General features: G+C 33.7%; 1 protein-coding gene and 1 non-coding gene across 3 annotated transcripts in view; both read left to right on the forward strand.

Moving 5' to 3' along the window:
• LOC128991479 (katanin p60 ATPase-containing subunit A1-like) overlaps positions 1–19,924 on the forward strand; it is a 46,636-nt gene that overhangs the window by 14,237 nt on the left and 12,475 nt on the right. Inside the window, exon 1 of one of the 2 annotated variants that reach the window (XM_054414391.1) lies at positions 9,523–9,662. The exons of the other annotated variant lie outside the window; for it this stretch is intronic. Within the exon in view, the coding sequence (XP_054270366.1) occupies positions 9,580–9,662 (83 nt within the window). The 5' untranslated portion in view covers positions 9,523–9,579. Of the gene's footprint in view, positions 1–9,522; positions 9,663–19,924 lie in introns of those variants that run through there. 2 annotated transcript variants of the gene reach the window in all.
• Positions 17,190–17,263, forward strand: Trnav-aac (transfer RNA valine (anticodon AAC)). The gene has a single exon. It is a non-coding gene; the product is annotated as a tRNA-Val (tRNA).

Raw genomic sequence — 19,924 nt, forward strand, 5'->3', positions numbered from 1 at the left:
CTATTGTAACTGGAGCTTTGTGGTCATAATAGAAAACATCATCACCTTCTCCAATGGTTAATTTGTTGCCTTTAAGTTTATTTAATTTTGGAATAAGCCCTTTGAATAAAAGTTTGACTTTAGTATTAATTAATGCTTCTCCATTTTTATGTATTATAACTTTAAGTTTACCATCTAATAACTGGTTTAAATCATCAACTAAGATCTCTCCCTTTGGTAATGTTTTTTTCTCTACTTTGTAATATGTTAAAGTATTTAGAGGTTTTTTCACATTAAATATAGAATTATAACTTTGAAAATCAACTAATCCAATTACATAATCATCATTTAATTCTATGGGAGGAAAGAACACTGACTTTAGCTCTGGCTCTGTACCCGAAAATGTTATAGTAAATGAATCCATTTTTATAAACAAAAATTTTTTATGAATGATAAACATAAAATTCCACAAATAGAACTATTTAAATCTTGTATTTGATCGGTTGTATAGAATATTTTATGTCCCTCAAAATATTTAATTACTTCTTTTGGAGGTTGGATTCCAAATGGGTCAAAATAAATTACAATATCTTTATTTTTACGATATGCTGTCCAATGTGTGCCAGATGAACTGTCTAAATTAACTATTCCGCACTCTTTTACTTTTGGTGTTAGATTTTTTAGCTCGTTTTTTAGGTACACCCCCCGGAAGTGAGGCACGTCTTTTGCGGCCTCTAACAGCTGGTAGTTGTCCATTTTTTTTATTAAATTTTAATCCCATTCCCATTTTTGCTTTTGCCTTCATCAAATTTGTCACCGCATAAGCTGCAGCTCTTTCAGCAAGATTTGCGTCATTTGCCGTTACTCTAGTCCAAGCTAAGTCTGCTAATCTCATGTCTGCTTTGTTCCGAGCAGCGGTATCAGGATTATTCATGTAGAATATGTCATGCTCTTTACAATAAGAGTCTAACTTATTTTTTGGAGGTACATTTTTGGCTAGATTTTGACGTATATTCGTTCCAGGTCCACAGTACCGATATGATGGTATGTGAAGTGGAAATGGAAGATTATTTATAAGAGTATTCAATAGCCCTCGACCCCTGTAAGGCTTTAGGAATAAACCTTTGCCTTTTTTACATGTTTTCTTATTATTTTTTACCATTTTTATTATATAAAAAATGTCTTTTATTCAACAAAAACACAAATTTAAAATAGTACATACTAAGGAAAATATACCAAAGAAGTTGGGTCTATTTCCTACCAATATTCGATGTGTTATTTGTGGTCCAAGTGGAAGTGGGAAGACGGTTGTAATTTACAATTTAATTGTAAGAAAGGAAGGATTAAAATTTACAAACTTATATTTAATATCTAAATCTTTAGAACAAGAAAAATATAAAAAAATAATTGAAATATTTAGTTTGTGTGACGAAGTGAAATTACACACGTTTACTGACTGTGAAATCACACCAAATGATGTAAAATCACAGTCAGTTGTTGTATTTGATGACATAAATAGTCAAAATATTACACAATTTTTTTCAATGGGTCGACATAAAAATATTAACTGTTTTTACTTGTGTCAATCTTACAGCAAAGTACACAAACATTTACGTGATAATGTAAATTTCCTAATATTATTTAAACAAGATGATTTAAATTTAAAACATGTATATAACAATCATGTTGGTAATGACTTTTCATTTAACCAATTTAGAAATCTCTGCCACCAATGCTGGGATAAAACTAAATATGGCTTTTTTGTAATTGACAAAGAAAGGTCAAAGAATAATGGCAAATATAGATTTATGTTTGATCAATTTTATAGTGACCAAGCGCAAGCGTATTGATGCCATCTTCTAGAATAAACCTCTTGTCATCGTCAAATGATAGTACTTTCTTGTTCATGGTTAAGGTTTGAAGATGATGATTTGTAGATTTAATTCTTGTCACATTCTCATAGTAATCTTGCCCAGTTGCAATACAGTTCAAATAATGTTGATGTCTAAGGAGATGTTTAACTGTAGCACCATCAGCTCCTTTAGCTTTCTTCACCTCTAAAGCTTGCTTGTCTTCTTCATATAACCATTTTAGAGGAATATAAGAATATAACTTTGGTCTTAAACCACAATATTCATACATAATATGACCATCTAATTCGTCTTTGAACTTGCCTGTGACTTTTTTATTTTTATCAGAGTATAAGAAATGGTCTTTACTATATCCAGAGGTATCAAAATAGTGCAAGTCACTTTCTATTTCCTTGTAAAAGTCCTCTGTAACTATAGAATACATTAAAGAATCTGTATCAGTCATAAGAAATCTTTTGTTCTTAAATTTTGACATATAATTATAGTGGAAATCATACATTATTACTTTACTAATATCCAAAATTGTCATTCCCAAATATATCGGCTTATTAAACTTTACAACTAATTTATTTAAATGTATAGCATGTAAATTGTTATCGAACTTTTTGCTACAGTCAAACCTTGGATTAGTGACATATTTTGTTAATAGTGACTCATCCTTGAGATATATATCACGAAACTTGCGTTGGTTCATAATTGTTCGACCAAAGAGACTATTATTTAACAATTTGTAAAAGTCTTTTTCAAAATCATTTTTAGCACATTTGCGTTTTTCAATATTAAAATTAATATAGGGTGAAAGCCATTTTGATTGTCTAAATTTTAAAATTCTATAGTATTTTGTAGCAACCAAACCTAATTCCTCATATTTTTGTAATGCTTTATAATGTAAAATATATTTAGTTTTGTCATTTAAATTAGGTATTAATTTGCCATTCATTTTCTCAGGTGCTAATGGATAGTCATTATGTAAATCATGTAAGCTTTTATCGTATTTTAAATCAACTTCTAAGATATATCCAAACTCATCATTTTGATTGTTTTTGTAGTCTATCTCATTCGTCCAACGAAATCCATCCACGGGTAGTGTCTCACACATAGCTGTGGAGTATAGCGAGTTACAATCTAAATATATTAAATACACACTTTCTTGATTGGGATCATAATGTTTGCCCATATATCTATTATTGGCTTTAGCGTAACGTGTAGAAATCATACTGACTCCTCCTCTGATTGCACTTTCTATGAACAAATGCATGTCAATATCTTGAAATAATTGTAATTTTATACCAGTCATTCTAAGACAAGCTTCCCATGTTAGTCCTGGAAGTGAATACATATGTACGGGGTCAAGTTTGTAATCCTTTAAACACAGGTCTCTAAATGTCTCAAACACATCAGCCAGTAGCAATACATCTGTTTTAAGATATAAATCATGATATTCTTGTAAATTATGTATATTAAAATGGGTCCAGACATTTTTAGCATGTTCATATTCGATGGGAGAGATATGTTCTTTAGTTAAAGTACTGTAAAATTTTTCAATTGGAGGTAGAGACTCTGCAAACTTATCTGGTCCTGTCATATATTCATAGGGAAATACGCCTTTACGTTGTAGTAGTGGATTGTCTATGAATCTAAATGTATTTAAATTGGAAGCTAATTTGTATAATGGAAGGGGCAGAAAGTTATAGGAATCCAAAAATACTAAATCATCAACTGAAAATGAAATGTACTTTTCCATATCCTTGGCTATGCAATTTAATTTACGATTAAACTTTCCCAAGTGTTGCATTATTAAATGTCCATCATAATTTTTCAAGTTATGGAAGAATACTGGTATTTTCTTTGTTATTTTATAGTTTAAATTACAATCATTATGGGCAGCTCCACGGTATCGGCCAGATGAATGACAATGATCACGTACCCTATCAAAATATAGGGGCTTTTCACAAATGTGACAATGCGTTGAGTTTTGGAAAGATGCCTCTTGTTCAGGAGTCATTACAAGAGGAATATATATCGCCATTTGACTTTTAATGAAGTCATAAGTCTCAAACAACCTTTTGAAAAACACGTCCATAACATTTTCGCCACTGTATAACTCTTCAGAAATAATCTTAGAATCTCTCACTACAACAAATGCAAATCCAGATGGAGTATGATTGTTTGAGTTTATAAAACATTCAAAATCTGCATAAATCACAAATGGGGCTTTAAGTTGATATTTATAGTTTTTAAATTGTAATGTATCTTGTTTAGACATTTCCACTCGTTGGGCATCAAAGTTTTTACAATATGTTATATGACGCTCCAATTTATCATTAGTGTAAAAATGTTGTAAACACAGCTTACAAAAATGCTTCTTATGGTCGTGTTTTGTAGACCGCAGCATTAACCTATTAAAATCACGAATTAAACAATAATGTGATTTACGACCTTGTTGTAATAATAATAGATCTATATGAGTGTTACTATTCAGTTTGGTTCTTCTTAATGGATATATAAATTTTTGGTCTTCAACTCCAAATACATTAACACTTATATTATTCTTTCTTTCAAATTGATCTATGTCAGATATTTTTACGGGATATTTTATATTTGTCATGTTCAACTTACCTACGTAGGGTGCATAGTTAGAGACTCTATTAGCATGTTTAGCATTCCTTGGATGTAAAGCTGCTAAAATTGACCAAAGGAAGCATTTATTATCAACATTCTTTATATTTAAAACTGCTTTTGTCAATTTAATACTTTTTGGTGTGGGAATGTATGACTTTGGAGTTAGGGGCTTGTACTTGTAAACGTGCAACTGCCAATATTTAGTGTGGTCATATATCCATCCACTACCTTCCGCTTGATATTTGTGCATAGAAGCGTCAATCTTTAAAAGAGCATTTTCAATTTGAGGCTTTAAATCTCTCTTCTCAATGGTAAGGATAGTAAGGCTTCTGAAATCTGCAATACATTCTTTCTCATTAACTAATTTTCCATTTTGATCTATTGTATATTTTATAAATTTGATTCTCCTTACTAAAGTCCATTTTATTGGTAGAGGACAAGACTGAAGAGTACTTTTAAGTTCAGTTTTAATCGATTCACCGACAAATTTAATCATTGTATATGGACATTTGTTACAAGAATTTACATGTCTTTTAAAATGACCAACAACATTTCTTTTACAGAAATTACAAGTCTTGTGACTTTGTAATATATGAGATTTTAGAGCTATGTTACTATCACAGATTAAATCACATAGTTTACATACCTTCATTTGATGTATCAATTTGTAATGGCGAATAAGGTTGCTTTTTTTGGAGAGCGATGCAAAACAATGTTGACATGTGGTCTTCATTTTTATATATGAAATTAAAAAATAGGTTGGCATCTTCTATATAGTAGAAATTACATTTTTACAATTTAAATTAATGAGAAGTAATAATTCAAATCATAATTCTAAATTTTAATATTCAAAACAATTTTATACAATAATATATGGCAATTAAAATTTTCTAAATCAAAACTAAATTCTAAATCTTAAATAAAAACTCTTTTTAGCAGAATGCTGAGTCTACATTTATACAGAGTTAGTGTTAGTTATATAGAGAAGACTACCTATGAAAAAATTATATAGTGATTGAGATTCGGCTAAGTTTTAAAAAATAACTTGTATATATTTTTGAATCAAAGTCCCCAGTAATTGAGATTCGGCTAAGTTTAAAAAAAATAAGTGACTCAAAGTCCCCAGTGATTGAGATTCGGCTAAGTTTAAAAAAAATAAGTGACTCAAAGTCCCCAGTGATTGAGATTCGGCTAAGTTTTAAAAAAATAAGTGACTCAAAGTCCCAAGTGATTGAGATTCAGCTAAGTTTAAAAAAAAATAAGTGACTCAAAGTCCCCAGTGATTGAGATTCGGCTAAGTTTTTAAATAATAAGTCACTCAAACTTCCCCAGTGAGTATAATTCGGCTAAGTTTTAAAAAAATAAGTGACTCAAAGTCCCCAGTGATTGAGATTCGGCTAAGTTTAAAAAAAATAAGTGACTCAAAGTCCCCCAGTGAGTATAATTCGGCTAAGTTTTTAAATAATAAGTCACTCAAACTTCCCTAGTGAGTATAATTCGGCTAAGTTTTTAAATAATAAGTCACTCAAACTTCCCCAGTGAGTATAATTCGGCTAAGTTTTTAAATAATAAGTCACTCAAACTTCCCCAGTGAGTATAATTCGGCTAAGTTTTTAAGAAATAACTTGTATATATTTTTTACAAGTTCCTTAGTGACCAAAATCAGCCAAGTGTTTAAGAAATGGAATATTAGCTACACTCCTAAGTTAAAAGAAATACAGAGTATGAGTACAAACATCAATTATGCAACCAATTGATCCCATGACCCGACACACGACAACTTATTTCTACTAGGCTTACATATCAAAGACTTACCAAAACAAGAAGATCCAGGTGGAAGAGTGAGTGATGATACTATAGAATCTCCCTTTTTTATATCACAAAATTGTCTAAATTAATTTAAAACTTAACAATTTGAATAATTAAGGTCAATCAATCAAACATATTTGGTAATTGTCTAAACCTACCCTAGACAGACCAGTTTAACCCTTTCAGTGCTAGGCCAATAGTTCATATTTTGTAAGACTTTTAATTCCATTACATGTTGTTGAATTTTAACTGTAATGTTGTCACTATTTTAATAATTATGCTAATTTTGAATAATAAGACAATAAGAAAATATAGAACAAAGATAAATCCCAGTATTTGTAGTAAACATTAAATAAAACTTAGTTTTTGTAATAATTTTCCCAGTTTTCCTATAATTTTGTATGTTCTGATAGCATTCTTTGAAACCAAAATCTCATATAAAATCAAAATACATATAGTTTACAACGTAATATTGAATTTAACTTTGATTTAGTTAGACAAGGTTATCTTAATAACTTATAGCTATTTTAAGAAAAATAATATTTTGCAGCAAAGTCTCTGGAACACATTTATGATCACTGTTGTGTTTCAACTGAAAAATATCATCTAAATAGTCCATGACTAACTAGTGCTGCTACTTAGTAATGCATTGAACAACCATCTGTAGCGCTATCTGTTCGCGATCAGTGGTGTTAGCTTAAATACCAGTTTTTGACTCCTCAGTCTTCAAGCACAGATAGCCGAGAGGGCTAAGGCGTGTGTCACTTGGCCAGTGGCATTCGTCTGCTCGGGGTTCCATCCCCGTCCTGTGTGGCAAATAATTGGTGACCTGTGTGTTTGTAGCGATATACTACAACCGCTGGGGCATAGTGAGGTGTTCATAATCCTTGGGTTTAGACATACACCTCGAAATCATCGGATTGGGCGAATCTTTTAGCTAAGTGGTTGTTAGTGTATCCTATGAACATGCAGGTCACCAATGGCCGTTTTGCTACTTTTTATTAAAAATAACCTTCCTCTCTATATCCCTTAGAGATTTTTAAAAACAACAATATATCGTTTCATAGCACTGAAAGGGTTAAACCAGATTGATGCCAGACAGATTGGCACAAGACAGGCAGAAAATGTTGACAATTGGTTTTAATTAGGGTCATTAGGTACACTCACAGTCATTCGTTAGAGTCAGGCATAATTTACACATAGCCATAGAGCGCCCCCGAGTTCGCGTACAAACCTTGCATGATTTTGAGATATACATGTTCGAATGGATGTGGAATAGAGTTATACAATGGTATTGAACATTTATATAGGCTTGTATAGGCCAAGAGCTGGATTTTTAAAAAAGTGGTCAAAAAAATGAGCCATATTCCAGAAGTATTTTTCAGTATTAAAAAAGTAGAAAATTTATATAGGGGTGTATAGGTCGAGAGCTGGGTCTTTAAAAAAGTGGCCAAAAAAATGAGCCACTCATTTTTCTCATTTTTCCCCTATAAAAAGTGCCCTAAAAGTGCCTCTAAAACGCCGAAAGTGGGGTCATATTCTGGTATTATATCTACTATGACTGCGAGGAAGACAACAGTTTCAGTTGTAAATAAATTACCAATACAAATTTTCACGAAATAAAACAATTTTTCGTGACATATAGTTTGCACGAACAAGCGTGTTGAGCTTCTAATGGTCCTTAAGTGAACTTTTGTAGTAAAATAAAAAAATTCTATCAGTTACAGTTTAAACTCGTCAAAAGCTACTAGCAAAATTTTAGTAAATACATTTTTACATAGAATCATATGAAAAATGTTAATTGATGACGATATCAAGAATCAATGCTTATAAATAATTATCCGTTTGAAAATGAATGCAACAAAAGTCTAGCTCACCTTACAAAACGTAACAATTTCAACGACAAAAATGACTGGTCAAGATTACAAAGAAGTCAATCGATGTAAGTGACTCACAGGGTTTTCGTGACGACCTTGAAGGCACATTTTACTGATAAGGATAACGCAGCGAAGGTCCAGCGATAAGAACTTTATTACAAGCTATAGAGTAATCATACCAATCAGCGGTTTTAAACATGTTATTGTTTTCTTGGCCCTACCACTATGTTATTCTACGTTATTACGGATAACAAAGAAGTGGTTAATTTGAGTTCATAACCAAAGGTGAACTCGGGAATTTTCATTTCTTGCGGAATATGTAGTTTATACATATTGACCTTCTATTACAACAAACTATAACACTGCACACCTGTCTAGTCACTAGTCACACATTCTATTATAAACCATAAAAAATATTGGATTCAACACAGAATAAAGCTATGTCAAAAGCCAAATTTTTACAGGGAATGTTTTTAAAATATTGATTCCTGGGTTAATTTCGGACCCATTTGTTATTGTGCTCACAATCAATAATGCGTTCTAACAAAAAATCTAGGTTTTGCTAAAGTAACAGGACTAGGGATTGAGCCATTGCCTTAAAACCCCTAAATATGAAAATTCCCTAAAAACACGCCAAATAAAGCCTATGTAGACCCCAAAAGAATTTTCACCGGAGTGTGTTCTAGTTTCCGATGGTAAAATAAATAATCACGGAGTGCTGAATAGCAACACTACAGTAAACCTGCAGATTAAGTGAATTTCTTTTTGCAGTAGCTGTATTTTTACTAAAATATTCCCTTAAAAGTGTCAGATTTAAATTACCGGTACATTAATATCAGTGATAAAATGTGAAAAGGGTGTTTTAGGAAAATATTGATACTAAAAAGATTAAATAAATAATATTTAGCATACTATATCTATAAAAAATCAAACAACAATAAGTACATTTATTCTCCATAAAAATAACATGGGAATTATTGTTTTTGTATTTCTCCGTAAACTAAGGCGTGCAACAACGCATCAAGATTCTGAGTTATTTCTACTGTCAAACTCTACAAAATTATTTGGAAAGATGTAAATATTATGTTTACTTGAGGGTAAACAATTTGAAAATCCAATTTTCGCACAAAACCGTCCCTATAGACGGGTTCCCATAGACTATGGTGGTGTTTTTGGACTCTGGGAACCTCAAAACTAGAACACAAATCGGTGCCAGACTAGGTGTTCGTGTCACCTACACTTATCCCTTTATGTGACATTCACTAAAAAAAACTAGGTATTTTTTATTTGTTTATTAAACCCTTACACGCCGCAAGGGAAGCATGTACAGGACCTTGAACCCGCTTAAGCATGCACGGACTGTACATCGGTCAGTGAGTGGTCAGTATCGACCCATCCTCAGTCTATAGCAGCGCCGCACCATGGGAGACCATACAGGGATACACTTAGAACTGGAGGTTACTTTACCCCTGTATAACAACAACCCTCTGTGGAACATGGGCTGGTGAGTTGCTAACAATAAGTTTGTGAGGTTATGTGGGTACCTTGTTACATTGTACAGCTGTTCCGAGTCCGACCTAACCTCAAAAGTAGATTTTCGTAGCTGAGTGATTGATTATCACGATCCTGGTCAATATAGGTGATCTTGGTTAGGAAAATAGCTATGATATCAGTTCTAAAAAGGTTCAAAATGGGTTGTTTTCATTCTTTTTCAAATTACTGTAATTGCATTATTTTTACTTTCACTACCAGTTTGAGTATCTACCTTCTATTTAATTACTTTTGAGGTTACAACGCTATTGCTATAGCTTCCAAAATGAGTCTAAAATTTGGGTGTACAAATTTTTAATGTACATCTTTGTGTCTTTGTATTCTACGTCTGTTTCTGCATTTCCGACATAACCTCCAATAAAGGCTGTTTAGGTGTTTCGAAGCTGATGATAAACCTGAGGTTATTTAAATGTTGTAGGAAAGAAAACAATATGATATGATTGAGTTAAAAAGGTTATTAAAATTCCATCGGGGAAATGTAAATTGGCTTAGTCAGCAGGCTTGCCCTGGGGGTGGGGGAATTATTTTTAAAGGCATTGGATTTATTGAGTTTATCGTTATTTTATGTTCGGTTTTGTGAGGAATCGGGTCAAATAATTATATGAAAATATACAGAAACCTGTATGATATAGCCTTAAACCCGGAAATGTAGATAAGGGTACTTATATACTAAGTATATACTTAGTATATAGTAAGTACAGGTATATACCCTCGGGTTTATCTAGCAAGTATTGATAAGTATTGATTTGGACGTCAATCATTTGCCAATTACGTATTGTAGAATGCAAACTTCCTATTACTTTTTCCAGTTCCGTTCCCACAAATAAAATTTTAAATTTTTTTACACGAAACAGAACAATACATAAAGCGTTTGCGATGCAAAATCTATTTGCAACTATAGTAGACTACTGTTTAGCCTTGCCTCAAAATTGGGTACAACTTCAAGAAGAACGAAATTCTTTAGAATGATTGTAAAATCAATGTTGCAGTTGCTAAATTTTAAAAATATCCCTAATGCATTGTACAAGATTGGATTATACTGTCGAGAAAATGCAAATGGTCAAAATACAAGTTGCAGACCAATATATTTAATAATAATAATAATAATAATAATAATACTTTATTGTCTTGACAATTTGCAATCAACAATTATAATCCAATCTGAATAATACAATGCATTAGGGATATACTTTAATAACAAATGGCAAATTTGTCTATTTCATACCAAGCTATTAAATTTCAATAAGAAAATACACTTTATTACCTTCCGTGTAGCAGAAAACCTAAGTACTAATCAAAATTAATGCGATTAAATCGAAAATAAAAAAGACAACTTGATGAGAATATTTTAGTGCAAATCCAATCAGGTAAATGGAGACTGGCCAAGTCTGCAGGTTTACTGCGGTGGGGGTATTATTGGATAGCTTAATTGCATGCAGTTATTCTACTTCAGTATTATACAGCTCGGACGCAGTGCTTGCCAAGTAAGCAGTCTTATTCGCTGATACTTGTATTCGTCGTAATAAATGTATTGTTATTGATTAGCCTATTTGAGTCACTGCCTAACAAGGTTTCCGTGTATTGTGATATCCGTGGATAAGTAAAGTTATGTTTGGTTTTCCTGCTTTAAATTAAGTTTTAAGTTAATAAATGTAGAATAAATAAAGAGTTAAAATTGTATCAACTTTCTTTCTTTAGTATTAGTTTATTTACAATCAATTATTTCCATGGAAACCAAAAATAAAAACCAGCTGTCTCAGCACACTCCCACATCATTAGTTAGTTGTTCTGGGCCCCTTTTTTCTTTCCGGAATTCACGTCAGAGACTTCAATGGGATACAACAAGTTAATAGGTCTGGTGATGTATTTCCCAGATCCTAACTTTAATTTGGCACTTCTTACGTTTCCATCAGCACTGACGTTAAGGACTTCTATTTTCCCAAGTCGCCATGTCCCTCTGGGTAATGTGTCGTGAACATGAACTACATCACCAACTTGTGGATGTTGGGTTGACAGAATTCTTCCTTGTTTGATATTATGTTGAGTTCTCTCCCTTAAACTCAACAGATAGTCTTTCTTCCAAATCTTCCAAAAGCTATTTAAGTTGTTGGTTCCCTTTTTCCACATCTTTAATAAGTCCGATTCAGTCACTTTAGAAATAAACTCCATGTCGTTTTCTTGACATTCATTCAAACTATTTACAAAACCATTTTTTCCATGGAAGTTAAGGAAGTGGCCAGGAGTTATAATAAAGTCAGTCAAACTTTGATCTGAGGAAGATACATAAACTAGTGGTCTTGAGTTGACAACAGCTTCTATTTCAATCATCACAGTGTCGAGTTGTGATTTAGTCAGAGTAACTGAACCAATACTCTTTCTTAAACATCTCTTTATCAAAGATATCAACCTCTCGTACATTCCTCCCATCCAAGGTGCAAACTCTGGGATGTAAGTAAATTCGATGTGGTTTTCACTTACATAAGACAGTAATTCTGGTGTATCGAGATGTTCAACAAACATATCATTCAAGAACGAGGAAGCCTTCTTAAACTGAGTAGCGTTGTCCAAGTAAATCTTCTTCGGAGTACCTCTTCTTCCCACAAACCTCCTGAGAGATAGTAAGAATTCTTCTGACGACAAGTTATTGGTGATCTCTAAATGAACAGCTCTCGTGACTAAACAGGTGAATATGCAACCGTAAACTTTTGAAACTTCAACTCTAGAAGCTTGAAAGGATTTAATGTAGAGAGGGCCAAAGTAGTCAAGTCCTGTAAATTGGAAAGGTATACTTTCAGTCACCCGTTCTGTTGGAAGCGAGGGTATTTGGGGCAGCTTGTATGGTCCACCTTCGTATTTTAAACATTTCAAACATTTTCGCAAAACTCTGTTGACTTCAGCTCTGCCATGGATTATCCAAAAGGATTTCCGAAGTTCCGAGAGAGTTTGTTGCACTCCCATGTGAAAAATCTTACAGTGACACTCTTCTATGAGCAGTTGAGTAAATAAATCGTTCTTTGGTAGAAGTATAGGGAACTTGCAATATTCTTCAAGGTCTGCATTTGAGATCCTACCCTTACATCTGATAAGTCCATTCATATCAACGAATAGGCCAAGTTGATTCTGCAATCTATCATACCTACCATCTCTTATATTACTTAGTGTTTCACTAAAACAAGTGTTTTGAACATGTTTGATCCACGATAAACGAGCATCTTTGAGTTCTTCAGATGTAGGAATAACATGATTTGGTTGTTTATTCCGTCTGCATCCACTTATAAACCTTTTACAAAAAACTGTTGTCAAAATCAGTTTCGAAAGTAATGAAAACCTTTGTATATCTATGCCAAAAGGACTACTATTTTCACTCACGTCTTCGGTCTTTGTAGTCAAGGTGACGACGTTTTCTTCAATAGTTTCAACCATATCGTCTTCAGTTAATGGCTTGTTAAAATCAGAAGACCAATCCGGCCACAAGTCTTGACTACAAGACAGCCATTGTGGACCTGACCACCATTCATTGCAGTGTTTCAGATTATCCACCGTTTTACCTTGAGTCGCCATATCAGCTGGATTTTCGTCAGTAGGAACGTATCTAAATTGCGTCTCGGTGTTGGTTTTGATCTCCATTACTCTTCTCTCCACAAACTTAGGAAGCAGCTTTGTTGTGCTAATCCAACGTAACACGCATTGTGAATCAGTCCACAGTATCTTATTTACAACAGGAAATTTTAAGGATTCTTCCACAAAACGTAATGCTCTTGTTCCAATCAACACTCCTAAAAGTTCAAGTCTTGGAAGGGTAATTTTCGGCTTTGACTTTGGAGTTAAATGGCTTTTACAAAACATGAGAGTCACTTTGACAGTCTCCTTACTAATTAATTTGATATACACAGCACACGAATATACATCCTTTGATGCATCCGTAAAACAATGGAGCTCTACATGATCTGCTCGTAATCCTGCGAATCGAGGAATAGAAACTTCAGTTACTTTAATAATATCATCACATATAATATTCCATTCCCTACATTTAGGCTCATCTAGTAATTCGTCTCAATCCAAATTGTCTTCCCACAACTGTTTGAAAAAGATTTTAGCCTTCAGTGTTACAGGGGATAATAACCCTAAGGGATCAAAAACGGATGATATAGTACTTAAAACTTGTCTTTTTGAAATAGGTTTGTTTCTGTCATTGTTAACAGGTTTTATGTGAAGATTGTCAAGATTGGTGTTCCATCTTAATTCAAGAACATTAACATCAGTAGGATTCTCAGTTGTAGTTTTTTCCATTGGTATTTGTGTCATTAGTGTCTTTGAGTTTGAAGACCAACATCTAAGGTTCGAGTTAATATCAGAGAACAAACTAGAAGCAGTTGTAAATAGTGTTGTGGCCTCTTGATCTGTGTCACATCCGGTAACCACATTATCAACATAAAATGAAGACTTCAACCTTTCATTAAGATTATCAAGTTCACAATTTGACAAATGATGAAAAACAGTAGCACTGAGTAAAAATGGACTGGATATGATTCCAAACGGAACCCTACAAAATCGATACTCCTCAATATTATCCTTAGTAGGTGCTGACAAAGGATCTTTGAGCCACAGAAATCTAGTTACATCTCTATCTGGAGTTTGAAGATTTATTTGAAGGAATGCCTTCTCAATATCAGCAATAATTCCAATAGCATTCATTCTAAAACGTAAAAGTAAACTACATAGGTTTTCCAAAATTACAGGTCCACGGTAAAGACAATCATTAAGACTATTGTTGCCTTTTCTGGTTTTGGCTGACGCGTCATACACTATCCTAAGTTTAGTTGAGGTTTTCGACTCAGTGATAATAGGGTGATGAGGTATATAGTGAAGGACTCCATCGTTTCTCGTTTCGTTTGAAAAACTCACTCGTTCGATTATACCGTCTTTCAATTGGGTTTGAATTACCGAGTCGTATTCACATAGAAGATTATGTTTGTCTGAAAGTCTATCTGTTAAAGATTTCAAACGACCGAGAGAAAGATTGTAGTTTGTAGGTAAATTTGGAGGATAATCTTTCCAAGGCCAGGAAACTGAATAACGACCATTCTCAAATTTAACAGTCTCATTAAATTTAATCAATGCGATGTCATCATCTTTCACGTGTGGGTCATCCTTAATACCAATAGTCTCTAATTGCCACAAGTTTTTGATGTCGTCACCTTCACAAATATTGATATCAGGCTTTAAAGTTTGTGGTGACCTAGGAAATAAGTTGTTGGGTTTTACTAGAGTAAGAAAAGATGACTCGTACATCAGAGGGAAATGATCATTGTTATCGTTATGCCTACCAGTTACGATCCAACCAAATTTGCTATTCACTAAGAATAAGCCTGGTGAAATTTCTATCTTCTGGCCCTGAATGATATCAAAATAATAATCGTTCCCTATTAATAGATCAATATTTTGTGAAGTAAACTGGCCGTCTGCTAACTTTAATTTGGGATAGGAGGAAGCAATTGTATTTAAGTTGATATTGGTACTAGAAACTACCTTCCCAGTGATATGTGGAACAATGTTTACTATAATATCCATACATGTGTCATCGTTCAGCAGTAATCGAACATCTGTTACTTGAGTCTCAACAGTTTTAGATTCACGGTTGCCGAACGTAAATAAAGACAATGATTGACAATATTTACTATTCAAACTCAGTTTAGAAGCCAAACCTTTGGACACATAAGACCTCTGACTACCACTATCAAAAAGAACACCACAACGCGTTTCTTGTTTAGTATCAGCATTACGCAAAGTAATAGTTGCAGTTTGAAGAATAACGCTCTCCGACATAGAAATTAAAGCAGACTCTTCGGTATTTATAGGTACCTTGCTCGGGTTGAAGTTACTTGCAGGCAAAGTTTTGGCATGATTAGTTGGTCGGGTGTCTACTTTGATGGTGTTTCTAGAAATTTGGTCTGTAGGAAACTGTTTGGTACATAAGCTTCTATTGTGATTATTCTGCTGTTTACAGTAAACACACCTTTTATGTGATTTACAAAATTTCACAGTGTGTCCCTTACTTAAACATACGTAGCACCTACCTTGAATTGCTTTCTTACGTGCCTCAGCAGATTGATATTTTGTACATTGGTCATTCCAATGTGTTCCTTCACAAAAAATACAATTTAATTTATCGTTTCCCACGAGTGAGTGGGTAGTTGTCAACCTCTTAGTGTCCGCCTGTGGATTGGGAACAGTAACAAAACTATTAGAGTAAGATGAAGTGCTAGGTGTAGAGGTCGTCAGTTGCTCTACTTTCTCCCGAATCGAAATTAAGTTATTTACAAATTTGCACAAAGTTTTAACATCCAATTCCCCAGAAATATTCATTTCTTCAACTTTCAAAACAATTTCATAGGGCAGCTTACTGAAAATTTGAGAAACAAAGTAGTTAGAAGTAACGTCTTCACCTAAGGCTTGAAGACAACGCATATGTTTCTCAATGTTGTCAAATCCTCGCCTTAGTGTTACCGTGTCACTGGACTTGATAGGTGGCATATCCCTCAAGGCACAGTAATGAGAATTCACTATTACCTGTTTCTTAGCAAATCTGTCTTTCAACAAGGTAATAGCAATATCATAGTTTAGATCTGTAATGGGGAGTCCAGCGATGCAACGTTTAGCGTCACCTTTTAATTGTGCAATCAAATAGTTAAATTTGTCAACGTTACTGAGTGTGGGGTGGCTATGAATGGCAGACTCAAAACTATCCCAAAACTCCTGCCACCGTAGCATATCCCCTTGGAAGGTTGGTAATACCAACTTTGGTAGTTGAACATACTGGTGCTGTATAGTTGGTATTGGCTGAACGGTAGACGTATCAGGCACTGTTGCCTGTGACTTATTAGTTTGAGAAATATCTAGTCTTACCGTAAGCTGTGCAAGCACCTCCTCACAGTCCATCATAGTATTTATGAAGTCGTCCTCTGTGGTGGGTCCTTCAGTTTGTCCATCTTCAGTAATAGGCTCGGTGTCCAAACGTTTTTGAATTTCTTCCACTCTCTTTACAAAGCTTGTCAAAGTCCGTAGTCGTGTTTGAAGTTGTAGTTCTGTTAAGTCTGTAGTCTCCAAGAATGCATTTGTATCAGTAGTATAAGTCTTCAGTCGTAGTAAGGCAGATTTCAATCGAAGGTCCCATCTTGAAGTCATTCTTAGTTATTCGGGAAAGTGAAGTTCAAAGTTGGAAGTTGTAAAAATTTTGAGTAAAGAAGTTAAGTTTAGAAAGTTGTAAAAAGTTAAAGCAGGAAACCACGCTCTGCTCCCATATAGTGATATCCGTGGATAAGTAAAGTTATGTTTGGTTTTCCTGCTTTAAATTAAGTTTTAAGTTAATAAATGTAGAATAAATAAAGAGTTAAAATTGTATCAACTTTCTTTCTTTAGTATTAGTTTATTTACAATCAATTATTTCCATGGAAACCAAAAATAAAAACCAGCTGTCTCAGCACACCGTGGTGTAGCGGTTATCACGTCTGCCTAACACGCAGAAGGTCCCCAGTTCGATCCTGGGCGGAAACAAATATTTTTAACGCAACTAACCTCTAGGTTTCCGATAAAATGAAAATAGGTGAAGAATTGAGGGATAGATTCTTTATTTCATTTATTAAAATCATTAGTAGGTTTGTTTAGAATTTATAGTGGTATTTATTAAATTATTGTTATATAGTTTTTTTCATTTCACAAAATATGATTTTTGTCGTAACGTAAACTCTATGTTTCGAATTACCACTCAAACATGGGGCTAATTCTATATATTAATAAACAAGTATGTTTAATGAAAACCTTTTTCTCAGCTCCTGTGCATCGCAGGGAAAATCTACGCACCCTCTTAAAAAGATATTTTCCTGTAGTTGTGCAGAATACCTTTATAAATTAAAATAGGCTCAAAAATAAGCACAAAACATGCGTTTAAAATTGAAAAAATTAAGATTAGCCTTATGGGTTGCCATGTTGGTGACGAAATAACAAAAAAATATAAACAGAAAATAAAAAAAACTGAAGAAATTCCAATCACACGTTTTATTTACAGCTAGGGGTGAAAATGGAGAAGTTTGCACAATACATTATTTGTTAGAGTTCTCGACCACTGAGCGACCCCTAGTAGGATATGAATACATATAGGCTCCTAACGCTATTCACTATTTATATTTGGGTTAAAATAGTAATTGATAATTGATAGGTTTTCCCGAAAACCTTCACATTATTATTCTTAAACATGTGAAGAATCGTATTACAGTATTATGAATGTGCCACATCAAATGAATACTAAATATCAAAATACCCACTGCTAATTACAGGATTGGATGAAACGTACTATCACAGACAATGGAATAAACCTTGAAAGTATTATATTGTCTGTGGCAGAGTGTGTTATACTATCCAGTGTAGAGAATATTCAGCGGGAAATATTTTAATAAAATTTAGCAGGAGCATCTGCAAATATTCTCAAAACCTCCGCATTAATCTCCTTAAACTTAACATTTCATAATGGGGTCACCTAATTCCTTAGACAAGTGAGGTGTCGGCAAAGTAAGGGACGAGGCATATTCTACTTACAGCGAGAAGTGATAAGTCCAAGAGTTGCATGTTTGGGGCCACAGTCCGGCACGCGGCTTCAATAATGTTAATTTACATATTTGTGCCCTCAATACAGCGCCAGGGTCACAAAAATGGGTTGGCAGCAATGTTTCATTCATAACTTGGACTGTTTAACGTGATTAACGCAGTTGAAAGACAGAATTGGCAATTTTCGTTTTTCATTCGGAATTTCCAATCGTAGGTCTAACAGAAATGTTTTTTGAGGGATTGTTTATTCTTAATTTCCGCGAACCTAAAGGTTCGTTAATGGAATTGAACGATTTGATTGAAACGTAACGATGTGAGGGATTTGGTGATTGATTCGTAAATCAACTTTTAGTCTCGGTTGAGGAAGAGTTATGAGTGACTTTAGGAGCCTAAATAGAAATCTCATAGAACAGCTGTAGGGACTTTTTTACTCAAGGATAAAGTTAAATCACCCTCTTACAAAAAATTTGCTATTGCTGAAGTTTTACTTCTCTTCTGGTTTTTCGTACTATGGTTGATGGGGGAAAATTAAAAAGTTTGACATAGTTTGCATTTTTAGTTTGGTATGACAAAAGTTTGTATTTGTGAAAGAAAACTGAAGTTCCTTGTAAGAATGTCAGTGGATAAATTGCACTATATATTGAATGAGGCTAGATTTTATTTCAAAACTGACTACAATCATTGAACTTAAGATGGTAAACTTCTCGCCCTGTACACCCTGAACCGTGATTTTATGTCGGTGACATTTGAGTGCGACGTGTCGATGAAATGTTAGTCAGGGTTTTTGTCCTTTCCTCTTTCGTTACGTTACATTGATACCAAAGGACAACCACTGTATTAAAAGCAAATTGCTGTATTGATTGACGAAGGGCAATCGTATTTTTAGAGCTGTTTGCGATCAATTGTCTTAAAATTTGTTAAATAAAACCAAACAAACTATGATAATAGATTCAAGATTTTATCTCTCAGGTACCTTTTACAATTGAGTTTGTTTCACAATATATAAGTATAAAAGAGGATGTTTGTATATATATTTGTTTGGCAGTGATAAACTCAGACACCGTTGAACCGATTGCCACGAAACTTGGTACATACGTGTAGAATTTTATGGAATAGGAAATACACCATCAATTTCGTGATCCGTCCAATCGGCTCCGCCCCAGTGGCTCTGGAGTTTCCCATTTTAACCTTATATGAGAAATGGAATTAATGAATCTTAATAACAGCTATTTCAATTAAACAAGTTGGTTCTGTTCTATGATGTTCAATAGCATTAAAGTTACAAGGATTACCAACAGGGTGCAGCACTATTATTTCTTTTACATTTATGACAACAGCTAATTTGCAACCAAAAGGTGAGTGAGCGTAGCGAACGAACTTCAACCAGGTTGTGATTGAGCCATGCGAACGAGATCATCTTGAAAATTAAGAAGTTAAACGGGGCAAAGCCCGCGGGTTACAGCTAGTATGTATATAAATGTCATCGGTAATGTTAATTACTATCCAAAACATAAACATGCCGAAAGTCCTAAGTACAATAATCCACGTTATCTTATCGGTTCCCACAGAAGAATTTGTTTCCAAAATTGCAGGAAGAAATTTACAACCAAATTT

This window comes from Macrosteles quadrilineatus, unplaced genomic scaffold (assembly GCF_028750875.1).
Source record: "Macrosteles quadrilineatus isolate MER2022 unplaced genomic scaffold, UCM_ALF_1.0 Scaffold_4__1_contigs__length_99947679, whole genome shotgun sequence".
In the NCBI taxonomy this organism is placed as follows: Eukaryota; Metazoa; Arthropoda; class Insecta; order Hemiptera; family Cicadellidae; genus Macrosteles; species Macrosteles quadrilineatus.